Raw genomic sequence first — 18,500 nt, 5'->3', positions numbered from 1 at the left:
CCTACTATTTAGTCCACAGAGTAATACGTGTTGCCTGGCTTCAGTCTTCTCTACCATGGCTTTGATCTTGTGTTCCAAAATGTTGGATTTTTATCATTACATATGATAATATAAGCTTAACATTTTCTGTTGAAAGTTGAATCTTTGAAAGATGAACATAAATTCCTGAATATCTTGTATGTCCCCCATTTGATTTAATGATTGAATGCACATGAACTGGCAAGGACACCACAAATTGCGCAGGATAATGAGCCCAAACACTCGTCAAACCTTTGCAAGAACTAATGTACTTGAAGAAAAAAGAAGACCAGTGTCCTGATTGTAATGGACATTCCTCCACAGTCACCAGACCTCAGCCCCACTCAGCATTTATCGGGGCACTTAAAGACTCATAAAGCCAAGTATTCTGTAACATTTCAAGCTTTGTGGACAACTATCATGTTCATGCTCATGTTGAATATGCATCGGCCAGTTTTTACACAAACTTGTGGAGTCCATTCCAGCCCAAGTGAAAGCCAAAAGTGAAAGGGGGCATAACAAATGCTAAGATATTAAAAAGTCAATTTAAACGGTTAAGCTTGTGTTGTCATTTGTAAGTAAACAAAATAGTGTTCCATATGAAATAAATGCAAAACAAAGGTAGTCTATGGGTAGTCTTGGGACGTTTTGACCCTACTAAAGGTGGTGGTTGTTGGTTGTTAGGTGAATGAACATGTTTGGATATACCGGTTTCTTAATCACTGACCAAAATTTTGGTAATATAGACTTCTAAACCTCATTATAGCAACACACAAGACACAGTTCAAATCTAAAGAATTATTTATTTGTTTTACTTGATGCTTAGACAATGACAAAAATGACAACTCCTCTTCTTTTCACTGTCATCTAACCTATTAAATGATAATACAAACCTAATGCAAAACATATCTAACTTAAAGGTGGTGAAAACTGCATTGTAGTGGTTCTCAGAGCCGAACTAAATGCAGGCAACACAACAGTACTGAACGATCAACAATCATTTAGTGAAATGAATGCTGGTGTCCTCTGTATCCTCTGCTCTGCTCCGCTTCTCTGCCTTCAGTCTGGAATGCTTCAACTGTGTTTATGTTGTACAAACACAATCTTCTAACATGTCATACACTACGCAGCAAGAGCAGACTTGTAACAGTCTAATGATGTCACAGGGCAATGACTGCAGGGTGGGTGGGTGGGGGGCGGGGTTTATAGGCCCTTTATTTTAATGTTTTGGTGTTGGAACGTTTATATTTACAAAAGGTTTTTGAATCTAATGGATTGACTCAGCTGGAAGCTGCAATACCGCTGTAAAGGTGGCAATGTAATACTTAGGGGCAACTCTGACCATTAATGTTATGTCTACATTACAGAAACGTTTCTTACAGAGAAATTGTTATCATGTTAAATAATAAATTGCCAAACCAGAAAGTCTTGTTCAAGGAGTAGTCTATTGCTGAAACCTCATGGAATCTTCCACTCAGGTCTTCTAGGTAAACTACATCTCTCTCCAAATCTGACCCACATTTCCACAGTCGTCTTCTCACAGGATTTCAGAGTGAGACTCCTCCTAAAATGACACTTGTATTTCCATTACAAGAAGAATATTATTTAACAAAAGGTCCATCTCTGTAGGAATTAATTCCTTAATGTTGTCAGATAATTTTGACAAAATTATCTCCAGTCTGTCAGTGGCAAAAACAAACACTGTGGTGTGTGTGATTGTAATCTAGAGTCACAGCTGCCCAAAAGCACTACACTGTCGTCATGGCATGGCTGCCTGCTAAGGCAATCTACTGGACCAGTTCCAAAACTCTTGATAAATCTGAGTCATTTACAGGCCAAAACATGTTAATATAGGGAACACGTTAAAAAAGCAGCAGACTTTTCCTTTAAATGACCTGTTATTTTTCTTTTAAGGACAGTAGCTATAATGCAGGGCATACCAGAAGGCCCTTTCAGTTGAGGTGATATTTTGACTAAGTGGGGGATATTTTCAACTTTTCCATTCATCAAATTTTCAAGACTTAAAAGACACATTACGAATATAGGACTGTCAGGGGCCCCTTGTGCCTGGTGCCCCAGATCGGTAATTAAGCCCTAATGTAGGGGAAGGTATTTTTGCAAGTCACAAAATAACGATGAATGTCCATCATTTCCAGAGCCTAAAGTGATGTGTTCAAATTCCTTATTTTGCCTGTACAAAACTGACAAAAACCAAAATACATCCAATTAACAAAGACAAAAAAGAAAAGCGGCAAACCATCACACAGCTAGAGCCAGCAAGTGAAACACATTTTTCTAGATTAATATGAATCACTCAGACAAGGAACGTTAATTTGGAATAGTTAGAGGTGATGTTGATTTCAGGTGAAATGCATCATAAATTCAAACATGCAACTGCAGAATTTCTTCATACCGAGGTCCAAATTCATAAACAAAGTAAACATTCCAGACTTAAGAGGCAGAGAGAGCATTATAAAAGAACAAGTGCAGTGAAAGCTGCTACTTGCACTAGACATCATTCTGCTGTGAGCTAATCTCAGTAAAAAAAAAACACTATGGAGCTACAAAGTACATGTGCTTCTTCTGACAAAAATAAAACTCTACACAAACATTTTCTCTGCAGTTAGATGGACAGTCACCTGTCTCTTCTGAGGTAGTAAATAAGTAGAAATATTAAAGGCAAGTATAGAGAACAATGTTTGACCCTAGAATACACCACTAAATTTGTGTGTACCTGGTCCTTCAAAGTTGAATTCTGAACATATCCCCATTTTCAACAGTGGTAAAAACTGCCTATTTTTACATTTATTTCATTTTTTATTTTTCTACAGGTTAACACTATTTTCAATGATTTTTGCAGAAAGATAAGGTAGAGGTAGCAAGTTTGACTGAATTACAATGTCAATTTCTGCCGCTAGATAAAGAGTTTAGATTCATAAAATCTACTTTTATAGTTTCAATCTAATGGCACAAGTAAGAGCCAAAATAACTAGGAGCAAATACAAATTAAAACAGAAACACAGTTCTGTGTGTTTGAGGTACAGATCAAATCCATCCTTGAAATGTCATAAGTGCTTAAACCCTATCAAGAGATTAGACACTCTCAGAGAGGCACAACAGTAGCATTTTAAGACATTGGTGCAACAATTGGAGGCTGGTTACAATGCTAGCAAGAGAAGTCCTTCAATATAAAGTCCATGGAAGTAAGGCAGAAAAGAGATCACCATTTGACTATCTCTAAATATCTTGTTTCCAACATCACATCAGTTATTCACAAAATCCAGCTGGAGGACTCCTCCATCTCCACTACATTTGACCATTTCTTTTTCATTATTGTTAAGTTTCCAGGTGGGATCCATTATGCTTGTCGTGCTGCAGTGAGGCTCATTGAAGGAACCCTGGATCTCAAGACATTGAAAGCCCCTCAACTGCTTCCCTTCTCTGGCTTTGCTGAGCCCCTGCAGCACAGAGGCCAGGACTATATTGGGGGGGTAGCCTTTTAGTCCTTATTACATCAGAAACTCTTGAGATCCAGCACCAGAGCCTTTGAGGAATGGGTTTCAATCAAGTGAAAAAAAAGAAAAAGAAAGAAAAGAAAAGAAAGAAAAGAAAACAATGGTACAAGTGCTCTGGAAGCTCTCTGTAGAATTGATGCTGCTTTCTATTCAGTAATTTACAACAAGCAGGTCACAGTTTCAACCTGCTCAGATCCAGTGGTCCAGTTCGAACAGAAAAAAAAGAGCACTCTGAGACTTTCTTTTGCCTTGATCAAAATGCTGTTACAAGTGCCCCAGGTCACATCACAAAGCTAGGGTTTCCACCGTCCACTATGAAAAATACTGAAAATGTGGAGAGGCGTGGATGATCAGGATGATGAAGATAGAACAACATATTGCAAAGTGCTTTTATGTTCCTTGTTCCTGACCTTGAAAATGACTGTGAAAGTCAACATCTTATATTTCCTGTTTCTCAACAGTTAAGAAAGGGTACTGTGCTGAGTTTGGGATGGAAATAATTAATATAAAGCAATGGGGACAGGCAGCAACCCTGAGATCAGTGACCTGGTTTGCGCAGTGTTGATAACTGGACATTTCCGAGTGCTCTGTTTGACCTTTTAAGGCAGGGGATTCAAAGGATTTAAGGGTCATAGAAGAGTTGTGAGGGACTGCAATTAAGAAGTCAGCGGGAGTCACTTTCAGCGAACAGGTGATCCCTGTAGTGCCGCAGAAAAGTAACTGTTTTGAATAAAACAGTGAATTCATACATTGGGGTTTTACATTTCAGAATGTCAGATCATGTTTATTATTATTATTTTTAATAAAAAGGGAATCATAATTTTGGATTATGATGGTACGAAATTGCTTTTGCATTTTAATTCCGGCATGATTGTTCATTAACTGTTCAACTCTGCAGTAGACATGGGTCTATCACGGTTCAACTCGGCTTTGATCTACCGGTAAATGCAAGACCCAAATTTATCCACCATTTTACAGATACTTCTTTCACAATGGGTCTATTGTTGTTTTCTCTTGTGTTGCAACTGTTTCCGGTGCATTCATGATGTGAAATGTAGAGTCAATGATGTACAACATAACGCTTTAGATAAAATCTCTGATGGACTGCCTTGTGGCAGTGGGGTCTATAGGTGATTTTTTGCGAGGGTACCCGCATTTAAAGAAAAACATACAGACTCGCTAATTTTGGTGGAAACACAGTATAGTTGTTGTGTTGCTGTTAATAACTGCCTTTATAGACACTTAAAATAGGCAAAAGCTTAATTCTGAATTACAAAGAAAAGGGTTAAATTTACACCACATAATTAATGGTTGGTCTGCTGATTCACTTACACAGAAACATCAGTTGTTGTCATGCAGGATGAGTGGATAGGAAGCTCTTTACTGCATGTTTTGATGGGATATCATATTCAGACAGTGCTGGTCAGTTTTGAGTTTGCATTTTCCATTTTTTGTTGTTGTATGTAATCAATAACTGTACCTGAGTACATCTTACACCAAAAGTTCTCACTCTGTATGGCTGTTTTATACTCCCCTACTCTAAAATGAGAAAATGTCAAGTCAGTTTCATTAAGGAAAGGGGAAATTTGCTCAAAACATGATACATTACTGGATAGAAATATAAACCATGACCAACAAAAGTTGGGATGCCATGTAAAATATTAAAAAAAACAATGTTACAGTTTACTAATCCTTTTAACATATAACTGAAAAGTACAAAAACATGTTTTATCTCACCAACTTGTGACTGATTTTTGAAAATATATGTAAATCCTAAATTTGATGGTAACAACATAAATCAAACAAGTAAAGGCAGGCAAAACATACTGGGAAAGTTGTGGCATGCTCTAGAAACGGCTGTTTGGAACATTCCACAGGTAAACGGGTTCATTGGTGAAAGGCAATAGTACCATGATTGGGTATGAAAGCAGCATCGTTGAAAGGTTCAATCGGTCACAAGCAAGGATTGGGTGAGTTTCACCACTTCATGTAAGACGTGACCGTATATAGGGCTATTACTACTAAGGCTCAGAAACACTTTTGTGTTGTTGGTTACCACAGATTTTTGAAAATAATTGTATTCTGTTTTTATTTCCAATTTACACAGCATCCCAACTTTTGTTAACTGGGGTTATATCCACACATATATTAACATTGTTGCATTTTCCATGATAACCTAGAACCGGATGACTCTCCACATTCTCCACAAGTGCATCCATTGTTCGTAATAATCTGAAGATGCACTACTCTATTTTGGTTATACTGAGACCATCTACACTACCCACAAAGGTTCAAGCTTCCTTTTAAAATAATGAGGTAATACTGATGAGGTGACTTGTTGTGTTCAACAAAAAACAACTAAGATTAGCATCATTAGCGCTGACAGGCTAAATTTACACATCTGCATCACAATAAAAAATAAATGCCGTTTTCATGTTTTACCCTTTTCATGAAAGATCCATGAGCTTTTGTGAAGGCAACAATTGTGGGGACAGAACTGCTTACTGCTGAAAGGCCTGGTAGTAGTGAGGTAGGGAGCTGGGAGAGCTCACAGCAGGACTGCTGTAGGCCTGAGGTAGCTGGCTGTGGTTATGGGCTCCGGGGCCTTGGGGTACATGAGCCTGGGGAGGCTGGAAGAAAGTGAAAGGCCCTGGAGCCTGGGAGGACAACCCAGTAGAAGAGGATGGAGAGGAAGTGGTGGTGGTGGTGGCGGCAGGTGGATAGCTCATCACTAACCCTCCCATTCCCATGTGAGGGCTGTAGGGCGGCAGGCTGAAAGGCAAAAAGCCCAGCAGATGCCCGAGGTCCATGTTAGTGGTGCAGGACACCTCCGTAGAGGAGACAGCAGGGCTCCTTGACAGCAGATGGGATTCACCACCAGAACTCACCCCTTCACCCAACATCTCCCTCTGAGGGGAGGCAGAAGTAGAGGTAGAGGAGTTGGCCACACTCGGGTGAGGTAGGGGGGCACTCTGCAGTTCCAGCAGGAAACTGTCCACGTCTGCACGAGGATATGAGGTAGATCCATGCTGGTACCTGGCCATGTTGCTGTAGGGCTGCTGCTGTGGAGCAACTGGTGGCTGGAGGTGATGGTGGTGTGGGTGAGAAGATTGGGGGTTAATGTGCCGACCAACACCCATGCTTGATGACAAAGATCCCTGCATAAGGCCATGAGGGTGGCCCAACCCAGGGACAGGATTGGCCATGGGGTATGAGTTGTACATGTCCCTGGAATAAGTCTCCATAGGCTCCTTGGAACCAGAGCCCATCTCAGACGTCACAGAGCTGGGCTCTTCCTTCACCACACACTTTGAGGCTGGGGTAGGTGTAGCCACAGGAGTGCTGGGTGTACAGGGTGGCATCAATCCTGACTCCTGGGCATGGCTCTTCTTCAAGTGCCGGGTCAGGTGGTCTCTACGGCCAAAGCGTTGTGCACAGCGTGGACAGAGGAAGTCACGGCGCCCTGTATGCACCACAGCGTGACGCCGTACATCCTTACGAGTATAAAAACGGCGGTCACATCTCTCACATGAGTACTTCCTTTCTCTCACTGGCACAGCTGCGTTAGCATTCCCCTCTGGCGGTGGCACCCTGTCAATATGGCTGCCCAGGTGCTCCAGCAGGGAAGGAGCCCCCTCTGGGCAAGGCAGGCCCGCTGTAGCACTGTGGGCTGCCACCAGGTGGCGTCTATAACCCAGCTGGGTGTTGTACTGCTTACCACACTCTTGGCAGTGGAATAGCTGCCTACTGGCTGGGTGGCTCTCCTGCAGCTGGCTCTTCAGATGATCCTGCTGATGGAACATGGTCTAACAGAAGGAAGAGTACTGGCTCTGCTGCTGCACAGGGACTCTGGCCAAGAGCCTGAGCAGACACAGACAAGACTCATGAGGATTCTCCAGGAAGCTGACCATCAGCCTACAAGACCTTTGGTGGTTTTGTTAACTTGGAGTGCTAGAATTAATGCTAAGTGCTGTTTGTTGACTCTTTGATGGTCTCTTGTGGCACTGACTAGTGGTCTGTCCTGCCTTACTGAGGCAAGCCTGTGTCCAGCACTTGGTCTCTGTGACAGCAGCTGCCATAGCAACCCCAAAAGGGCTGCTGTGATGAGGGGCTTTGGAAGCTCTGACTGGGTCTGTGTGTTCCTGAGAAGTGCTCTTGTGTTGGTCTGCAGTCTATTTTAGTATTCAGCAGCCCTGAGCACCACAGTAAGAGCAGCTGAATCACAGAGGCAGCGCAACATCTTCACAGACCTGCAAAAGAGGAGGAAAAATAAAAGTCACTTGTGTTACAAATGTGAAAATATCTTTGGCTTAAGTGGTGTGGCATAGTAAAACGTATGCTCAATGAGCAGGCTACATAACTACACAGGAGCGAACTAGGATAAATATCGGAGCATCATTTCAGAGGTGGAGGGAGCTGCGGGACTGTAAGGAATTTTCTGTTGAACGAGTAAGGGCCGCTGCTTGGTATGTTTCATTCTATGTTTTAACCATAGTGCAGTGGAGCTACATAGCTTACTGCTAAATCTAGCTTGTTACCTTGTATGCTAACTCCACTGTCAGACTTTGTCTTTATGGCTACAGGTTAGCAAAAGTGTCTTTCAAGAGACTGGACAATTAAAACGCTTGGGTTCAGCACACTCCTAAGTGGCTGAATTGGTTTAAACAAATAACGTTACTCATGCTTCAGAAAGGCAGCATGATGAGGATGATTACCTGAATGATTACCTGGTAACTACTGTCTACCGCGATGTGGGGAATATTGTTTGTTCAACGGGATATCTACAGTGATTGACATGAGGCACTAGTCATTGTAATTCAGTTGTACTGAACAGAGCGAGAACAATTGGGGCTTGTGTTGTTGTTGTAATTTTGAATACACCATCTTGGTTATCTGGCATCCTCTGTTACAAGCTTGCTCATACACAGCAGGCTGTGGGGAGAGGCTTTGAAGGCAGGGCTGCAACACAGTAGAGAGGAAGAGGATGGGACCTGGGATCTGTGCTCATTCAAATTTTCTTTCTGCTAAGTGCACTTTTTTCTCAAAACTCAAGACTGCAGCTTTAAGATACAGACTTGTGGTTTGAAAATAAAGATTCTTTTAAAACTAGGGCTTTGCGATAAATCGATACAGCATATACTGCAATATCTATTTACATGATATACTACACAGATTTCCAACTCCAAAAATGGGTATTAAAAAAAAATGTTTTAAACAGGCTGTGAACTACAACCTCTGCTCCTGTACATGCAGTATGACTGGTTGCCTCGAATTGCCACGTGACATTTCTGGCAGTGAGAAATGGAAGCAGCATGTCTACTGACAGATTAGAGCGGCACCTTCAAAATACAAAGCCGATGTGTGGGCGCACTACGGTTTCAAAAACAAACCAGGGAGGAGGACGGACTTGGATAAAGCAAATGCATTTTTCAAGCTCTGTCACTCTGCAGTAAAATATTCAGGTAACACAACCAACTTGCAAGCTCACCTTGTCAGACACCATGCAGATACAGTAGCGTTACCGTAGCCACCAAAACCTGTCAACCCAAGCCAAACTACTCTGGATGACACTACAAACAGACTTCCATCTACCTCAGCTAAAGCTCTAAAGATTATGGAGTAGGTAGTGCATTTTATTTGTCGTGATTTGTGCCCCTATTGTGTGGCTGAAAACACCGGCTTCAGGTACATGGTAAATACCATGGAGCCGCGCTATGTGATCCCAACTTGCAAACACATTATGGAGGTAGCTGTGCCCAGGATGTATGAAGAGGTGAATCAAACAGTAGAAACTCAGCAGAAAGAGTGGCCCTTATGCGATGGTCGGACATCGAGAACCACTAAGTCTTATGTTATGATCACATTACACCACATCGATGTGACTTGAAACTGATTTTGTCTGCAGCATTATCAAATATAATACAGCTCTGTTTTTACATTTTCAGTTAACTATTATGTGGAATATAGCAATTACATGGCTCTTCTTAATGGTGTAGAATGCTCCATTCACTTGAATGGGCCTTCCCAACATTCGGCGGTCAATTATTTTCGTATAATTGACCACTGCTAAGCATATTTGACCGTCGTCAAGGAAAGTGGCCTTTTTGCCTCTGATTCATGTATTTCGTAGCACTCCATGTTCTTGAATCTTTGCTCCGCAAGTAGCCCAGTCACTTATCACCCAAGTGTATTGAGTCGCAAAGCAATGTCAGCTGATCTGTAGTCTACTTCATATAGGAAACAACGTACTCCTAGGCCACTAGTATGGATGAGTTTCATATAACTTTAATATTTTTGGAAAATACAGTGATTTCGAGTCTTGGCAAAAGGCTGAGTTGTCATCAACAGTCAAGAAAAGAAAAAGAGGAAAGCAGCGAAGAGGTATAAGCGAAACAGTGTCGGTTTTGCAAACTATATTTTTCTGCTGAAAAACACTATAAATATAACAAATAAATTGTAAAAAGGCACAATGTGGGAAGTTTTTTCCATGTTGGCAAGTAGCTGTGTAATAACGAGATAATGTATAGAACGGCGGTCATTTTCAGGAAAATAAGTCCCGACTGGATGAACCAGACCCTGATGGAACTGCAGGCAGGTGTGCCTGCAGTTATAAAACGATTATCCGACTAAAACATTGAAATATGCCACTTCTGATATGTTCATATACTTAAAACGGATGGAGCAACCTAACACAGACAAGTCAGCTTACCGTTTTTAGGTGATATGCCATATTTGTAGTCAAGCTGTGATATACAAACTGTTGTTTGCAAATTTTGCATTTTTTCCATTTTCTATGTTTATAAAATGCTGCCACACTGCTGATGTCTTGACATGGTAGAATAGGAATGACTGTAAATGAAACGCTTAAAAATAAATAAATATTTAACAAACCACCAAACCGAGGCCTTCTAGTACATTCTTTAATCTGTTTGTCTGTAGTGGGATGGGCTAATCCAAAAGAGTGACAACAAGGGGGGTGTTCTAAAGACACACTGTTACCTGTGAAATAGAGGTGCTCTGAAAACACCCCTAATAGCACTTGGTACTTTCCTCCTAATGAAGTCAAATATGCAGGACACATGGCATCAGGATGGAGACGACCCACTGCGTGTTTACGCACTGCCATAACAGCATGTAATTAACACGCCAAAAATCGACCAATCAGAATTTTGGTCGAGCCAGAAGGCATCAATCAATAAATCAAACAGTCGACTGGGAGATTACAGCCCTACTTTGCTAGTGACTGGAGAGTGTCCTCTTCTGGGCAAGACAGTTAGAGGTGGCTGTCAGAACGAGAGCAGGAAGTGGCAGTGGCAACAGTGGCGAGTTGGTGGTCAACTCCAGCCCTACGGCAACCCTGAGGAGACACACTACTTCATATAGGGAAACACATATTTTTCCATTACATTGATAAAGGGATTTGCATTTTCATCACAACTGAGCTACCTTTTGATGGGCTGTCTTAAACCAATGATGTTCTGGTTCTGATCCCAGCAGTACTACTGAAGAATCACTGCTAACAAAGTGGCTCTGATTATTCAGGAACAAACACAGAGCTCTTCACAATAAAGTCCTCTGTTAATTAGAAACTTTTTTCATGAAGCAGCATTACAGGGATTATGTTTTTACCAGCAGTAACAAAACATGACTCCCAAAACAACTGACAGCAAACATGATGAAACAGTTAAAAGACAGCAGATGCTTGGTACAAATAGGAGATAAACTCGTAGTTAGTAGCCACAAAAAAATTTGAGTATCGATTTCCAACACACACTTGCTAAAGTGGAGAAGGGAAGTGATGGAAGAGCAAACAGGGAAAGCTCGGTTGACTCAGTGCAGCCAAAAGTACTGGTGGGAGAACAGCTACATATTGTATTGACAAGGCTACTCCAGTTTAGCCTGCAAGCTCCTGTCAGTTGAGACCAAACTATAGCCACAGACACCTGTGAGTGTAACTAGCTTGTATGGCTAGTGGGGCCACACTCTAACCCTACCATGAAACTATTAAACCTCACTCAAAAAGATGCTTTGTCTTTGTTTTTGAACAGGTGATAAGAATTGAAGAAAAGGAAAGTGATTGCAATTTTAACCCTCATGTAGAGAACCTCCAGCAGATAAAGGGAAAAAGGTCTCAGTAACCAGATGTGAAAGCAGGAGGAGGATTACTTTTATCAAGTGCAAGAATTGCAGTGGACAGCAAGAAATACAACAGTTACATCTGTATAGGCAATGTCCAATCGTGATATGTTGGTCGTGACCTTTATAAACAAAGGATTGCCTATAAAGAGCAAACAAGCTAAACAGAAATTGCAACATTCAAGTAAAAAAATAGGTAAAGTAAATACTAAATAAGTATTATTTATTGACTCATTTCATTCAAAAAATACAGTCAGTAAACTTGAGCAATTAAAGCATCAATTAAATTTATTATAACAACAACAACAACAGTAAAAACAAGTTTACAATAAGAGACAATGAAAACATGGAAACACCTACCAAATGTCAAAGTTCTAATTCAGGACTTTTGATGTGGGGTTGTATGATGTCTGTATCCCTGATATCTACTGCAGGTAATACACAAGTATTACCTGCAGTAGTAGCAGGTAATGCACTGACTAGGGGATAAGAAGACCCAAACTATTACTTTAGCAATCACACAACCCCAGATTAGATGTAGTTTCACCACACTGAGCATTAACAACCTAACAACCCCAAAGGTCTTGTTACAATGACAATTAACCTCTAATCTGTCAAACAAATTGTTTTGTTTTTGTTTGGACTAAAAAGGAGAGGAAGGGAGGGTGCTGTTGAGCTTTAATGGAGTAGGACATGAATTTGGAGGCTCCTGCCAATTTCGATTAAAATTGTAATTTATCTGCCCTTTTTGGTCACACATTTAGTCCTGTCTCACTCCGCAGTACTTTTTTGGGGGGAAATATAAATCTTAACAGCGTAACATGTCTGGAAGAAACTCTAAAGCTCACAATACTACTCAGACACAACTGAGGCCTAGTCCACAAACCGTGACCACATCCTCGAGTGAGCCATCGGCTCCTGCAGAGGCCGCCTCAATGCACGCTAACCTTGACATCACTGCCCTCAAGCTGATATCTTTAAAAAGGAACTCTAGGATACTCGTGGGGATGCTTTGTCTACTATCAAGTTTGACAAGCGGTGAAGACACAGCTAGCGAATGATAAAGCTGCTACCAATGTTACCACGTCCAAGCTAACAGGTACGTTTGGAAAGATGGAGCATGCACTCACCAAGTGCAGCCTTGACATAACCGTGATGAAAACTACTATTAAGTGCCTCGCAGCTAACGTAGCCAGGCTGGAAAATAAATATGAAGACTTGGAGTCCAGATCACGGCGTAACAACATTAGGATCTCGGGAGTACCAGAGGGTCCCAAGACCTGTACCACTGTTGCTGTAACCGCCTTACTGAGGGAAGCGTTCAATTTGGTAAAGGAGCCGCTTCTGGATCGGTTCCACTGGACCCTTCAACCCAAACCCAAACCCGGTGATCGTCCACGAACCACTGTGTGCAGATTTCATTATCCCAGTGACTGTGTTGACATTTTATACCGCGCTAGAGAGCTCTGACAGATTACAGTCAGAGACATGACCATCTCAGTCTTCCCTGACTACACAGCCAAGATAGCTCGGGCTCAGGCTGCATTCAGCGAGGTCAGGCGCCAACTTTGTGGCATTGACAGCGCTCAGTATGGTGTGTTCATCCAGCGCGATTTTGCATCACAGACAATGGAGCTGAGCAGGACTTTGTTTCAGTGGAGGAAGCCAGCGCCTGTCAAAACCTTGATTTCTGGGTGAGCTTCGAGTTTGTGGACTCACTAGCCTTAATTCTCTACCTGTGCATTATTACATGGTTTTCTGTTTTTTTGCACTTACTAGGTTAGTGTCACTATTATTTGTAGCAGGCATTTTTTCCCTCAATTTTACTGGATGCTGTTATATAACAAGGCTAAACCATATTTTGTATTTTATTTTATTTATTTTTTTTACCTCAGATCAGATCTACCTCATTTTATGCTCTCTGTATCAATTTGTACAGGACTTCGGGCCAGAACTGAACACATCTGATGTTGATCACTGATCCAGGGAAAGTGATTCACAGCCGTCTAATGTGTGTTTATGTTTAAACAATGGGAGTTCCTTGCATTGTTTACATGGCGGCATATTGCTTTATATTCCTCTCTTATTAGGATCAGCAACACCTGTCTTGGTTTTACTTGGTATAACATGGGAAAAAAAATCAGTGGTATTGCACATCACTGTCCAGCTGATATCCACCACTTGTTCCTGCATTCTTCCGGATCTGCTAAGACAAAGGGGGGAAAAAGATTATTTAACAGCAAAGATCACATAACTAATCCTAGGTCTCTTTGAAGCACCTGATGCACAGCTTCTTCTCTCCACCAATGAAAAAACCTGGGCAACAGTTACTAGAGGCTTTTGGAAGATGCAGTAATTTCCTAATTGTGTCGAGAGTGCATGGCAATCAATGCTACACAGCTTTGTTATTAAAATTCCTTATTTATTCCTTAGTTACTGTTGCTAGGTCGGACAGCCTTGACAGTCAGAACCATGCTGACGCCTGTCCCTTTTAGGAAGGCTGTAGGAGTGTTTATTTTGATTTTCTGGGAGTCAAGCAATATAAATTCAAGAAGTCAACAGAAAGGACTACAATTACAGAATGCCATTCACTTGTTTTTTTTTCTTTTTTCAGAATAAAAGAACCGAGCACAAAGCACATATTGAACAGTAAACAGCAATGTTGTTCAAGATATATCCAGTTAAGTAGCTTGCAGTTTATGTATGGCAGGGCAGAAAATAAATGGAACTTGGGTTGGATTGAGGAAGGGTTGATTGTACTTCTGGCCATTGTGAATGCAAAAAACAGGTCCCTGGTTACACAAATAAGGGATATATTTGCATAACCAGATATAGTGGCATTAACAGAAATTCTGCCCTTGTTAATATGTCTATGCATGTGCCTAAATGCTAATGAGGACTAGACTCAAAAATATAGAATTACTAAATTGGCCTGATCAATGTGTCCTGAAGAAATAGTCCAAGCATGCACAAAACGGTGATAAATAATTCAGGAATATTACTGCTTCAAGTTACTGACAGATTTCATGTGATCATGTGCACTGAGAAAATAAATCTCACAAAAACTGACGTGCAGGTAAGATACTCACAACTCCACAGTTTTACACTTGAATACAATATCGGCATTAAAAAAAAAAACTATACCTGATACCCCTTTCACTACACCACTACAATCTACACCTGGGATTGTTTCACAGGTGCAATATTACAGAAGGCCAAATTAATAACCTTATGCGACACTGACAAATGACACTACTGTGCTCCACCCTCTGTGAACAACAGCTCGCTAGATGGATGTTAGCAACTCATGACAGCAAAAATAAAGGGACCTTGATATCCATTTTTAATTATAGCACACTGGAGATCTTAATAAAAAATAGCGAGTTTAGATATTCTTTTGACTACTGTACTGAATCATATCACCATCTCCACGTTGTAAAACAAGCTAGCTAACAAGCTCTGTTAATGGTTGTGACAAAAAAGAAACAAAAAGTTTTTCTTACTTACCAGAAACTCCCAGCTTCCTGGCAATCTACCTCAAGCCAGCTGCCACTTTATTCAGATTTTGTAGGGAACTGAGGATATATCTGACATATAACTTGTCATCTCAACTCAATGTATCAGCCGTTCTTCATCCATGACAGTGTACAACAACTAACCCTTTTAACACGAGCTGCAGGAAGAAAAAAATATAATAATTTTAAATAATTTCTCATGTGTAGTTAATCAGAGTGACTTCACATGTGACTTTGCTGAGGATCCAACAAAGTGCAGTAATTCTAACCCTTGTAATCATCACGCATTCTGTGTTAACACCACCCAAATATTTAAGCAAATATAGTTAGCTGCAGCTGCTCTGCTGTGTGTCTCAGACAGACTGACAACATGGATTTGTTTGACACTGATGCACCATGTGTTCCGCTGCAGAAAGATCAAAGTGAACTGACTATTCTCTACGGAGCCCCAGACATGACATGGTAAAAAAATTAATTATTTGTGGCCATGAAATAAGTATAACATGCGCACAAAATACTAATTTGCGGCCACGAAGTAGGTATAATTTGCGCACAAAACACCAATAAATAATATTCATATTGACTAGAACAAGATGTTGATTAGAACAGAATACGGTAAGACACTTAAGGACATCATGTAGGCTATTGCAGTCTCTAGAGAAGGTGCACTGGATTTGTTTACCAAGCTGTCCAGGAATGATATTAATATTATCAATTAGTATTTCGTGCGCACATTATACCTAATTCGTGGCCACAATTTAGTATTTTGTGGCCACAATTTAGTATTTTGCGGCCACGAATTAGTATTTCATGCGCACGTTATAGCAATATTGTGGCCACAATTTTTTTTGACCATGTCATATCTGGGGCTCCATAATTTAAATTGCTGCGCTGCCATGGGCTCCCGTTGTTCATAGTGGGCAAAGTTTGTTCCGACCCATTTTTTTTTTTAGCATCTCAAAAAGACGCCTGTATCATAATGGAACACTTGTTGCTGCAGCCCACATAAACCCGCTATAAAGCTGCCAACATTAGCGCAATCATTTTATCATTGTGTCCTGTATGACAAGAAAGGTTTCCGGTGTACAGCATTTACGGATGCAGTCACGTTGCATATTGTTAAAAATATGGTGCCCGTATATACAGTGGAAAAGCTGGAGGTTCATCCACACACTGAAAATGTTGGACTGCAGGTTTGTGCAACAAAACCTCAACGGGGCCTGAATCAAGCCAGAGGAGGCAGACAGGCTCATCTTCCTGGTCAAAAATGTGTAAAACAGACAGCAAGCACGCACCTCATGTCCTGTACATCTACTAACATATGATGTTTACTGTGCAGTGCATGCAGATGTTTAATTCAGTTTACATATCTTAAGGAATATAAAATACTTTTTTGTAAACGGAGGCACCTTTTGTAAAATAAAGTATTTAATAAAAGTAATGTTAACACTTTATCAATACCAATATGAAAACTGATCTGTTCTTATAATAGCAAGCAATCTGACATGTTAAATTTATGTTGACAAAAGCATTTTATCAAAAAGGGACAGTCTTTTCAAAAGGATGCACTTTTATATACTTTTTCAAGTGAATTTGAAGCTGCCCTGTTGGTAGGACAAATGTGTTTAAAATCATAGCATTAAAATAAATGCAATGCTTTTAATAATTTCTTTGTAATTTGAAGTTTGTTCTCGAGAAGGAAAAAATACAATCAATCAAAATCGTAAATCGAGTTTGGTGTGAAAAAATCAAGATTTTTAGGCCATATCGCCCAGCCCTCAGCTCATGAGGTTTGCTGACCAGAAGAACAATACAGAATATCACCAGACTACAAACAACTAAACACATGTTAAGGGTAAGTAACAGCTCTTTATTCCAAACAACTGTAATAGTTAATTTGGAAATCTAATTAGGTCCTACTGCAATTCCCTCAGTGCCACTTGTGATTTGAGGCTATAGGGTGGACTTGAAAAAATACAAGCTAAACTCACAGACGTAACGTGTTGCCTTAAAAAATATTTAGCAGTTTATATCAAGCATGTAAATCCGTCAGAGGAGTGCGACCACCACATTCAGAGCTAGGCCATGCTTCTGAGTGAGTGGCTGTTTCTGTTGTTGTTAATACCGTCGATGTTGTAATCAAATTGGATTAAATTTTTACTGTAAAATTGTCCATTCTTCTATCATAGAGTCGCCACTTTTTCATCAAGCACAATGTTTAAAAAACACATTTACTACCATTTGCGGTTTCTGAGTCAAACTTCATAAAGACTACGGTGATGGGAGCCGATAGTGCCATCTTGTGGGTCCTCAACATGGTGCTGCGATGAAGCTTTAATCCGTACACTTTTCTGTATAAACTCCATTTTTCTGAGCGAAAATGCTTGCGTTTTCGATAGCAAATAAAGTCAGGCAAAAACTTCCACGAAGCCCTATGACAGCTTAACTAAAATGACGAAGTCTAAACTGGTAGAGACTGGTGGGACGGGGTCGTTACCGGACGGGGGCTACATTTGAATGCTAGCCTGCTGCATTATCAAAATTCGGCGGCGGAGGTGAAATTAGGCTTCGTGCCCGGAGGTTTGCACCTGTCTTACACTAGTTTTAGATCGAGTGAACAAACCGGCTAGTGTAAGTTTGGCTGTGGGTGAAGTTTGGTAGTTAGCTGAGCTAGCATGCTGGTTAAAAAACAAAAGATGAGCGCTTCACTAAGTTGTACCGGAGTTTGTCTTGCGGGAGCTAACTCCTTCATATTCAACCAAACAGGCCTAAACTCCTGCTTAGGTCAACATACATGAACACAACCTTACTTACAGATTGTGCCTCAGTCCACCTCTCCGTCCACCTTCCATTCCGTCCCCACATCGACATTTTGGAACGACTTTTAGAGATGTTTCTCAGAGTCCGGGCCTGGACTGCTGGGCGCCGCGTTGGAAGCCATGCATTCTGGGAGAGTGACGTCACACCCAGTGCTGGGTCTCACATACTTTACATAGCCATGCATATGGTGGACGAAGTAACCAAGATCGGAAGTTTACATAGCCAAGTGTCACAGGAACCCTTTTTAAATTACTCAAAAACAAGTATATGTTCATATGAATACAGAGCAGAGGCCCAAAGGAGGAGATGGCCATTACTCACCTGAGAATATTAAAAAGGCCTACAGGTCTAAATAAAAACCCTCCATAGCATAGGCAAGCACCCCACTGGACTGTGTTCACACTGTAATAAACAGTAAACTGTCATCCATGCACAAATAGGTTGTAACAGATATGGTGATTAAGAAGGGATTCATTTCAGCACTAGAAGCTAGAAA

General features: G+C 40.9%; 1 protein-coding gene across 2 annotated transcripts; it reads right to left on the bottom strand.

Moving 5' to 3' along the window:
* Positions 1–801: 801 nt before the first annotated feature.
* LOC119022823 (zinc finger protein PLAGL2-like) lies at positions 802–18,342 on the bottom strand. Of its 2 annotated transcripts, XM_037104178.1 has the most exons (3): positions 18,326–18,342; positions 17,999–18,130; positions 802–7,783 (listed from the first exon to the last, which is right to left on the bottom strand). In XM_037104178.1, the coding sequence occupies exon 3, from the start codon at positions 7,334–7,336 to the stop codon at positions 6,035–6,037; it is 1,302 nt and encodes a 433-aa protein (XP_036960073.1). In that variant the 5' UTR covers positions 7,337–7,783; positions 17,999–18,130; positions 18,326–18,342; the 3' UTR covers positions 802–6,034. The 2 variants fall into 2 exon arrangements, with proteins under 2 accessions (XP_036960073.1, XP_036960072.1); XM_037104177.1 differs by lacking the exon at positions 18,326–18,342 and having other exon boundaries at positions 17,999–18,208.
* Positions 18,343–18,500: the final 158 nt, after the last annotated feature.

This window comes from Acanthopagrus latus, chromosome 7, assembly GCF_904848185.1.
Source record: "Acanthopagrus latus isolate v.2019 chromosome 7, fAcaLat1.1, whole genome shotgun sequence".
In the NCBI taxonomy this organism is placed as follows: Eukaryota; Metazoa; Chordata; class Actinopteri; order Spariformes; family Sparidae; genus Acanthopagrus; species Acanthopagrus latus.
Note: the sequence above shows the minus strand (reverse complement) of the source record. Positions and strands in the feature narration are given on the sequence as shown.

What these genes read in the sequence shown, in the direction of transcription:
- LOC119022823 (XM_037104178.1), bottom strand. Translation starts at nt 7,336, where the DNA reads ATGTTCCATCAGCAGGATCATCTGAAGAGCCAGCTGCAGGAGAGCCAC.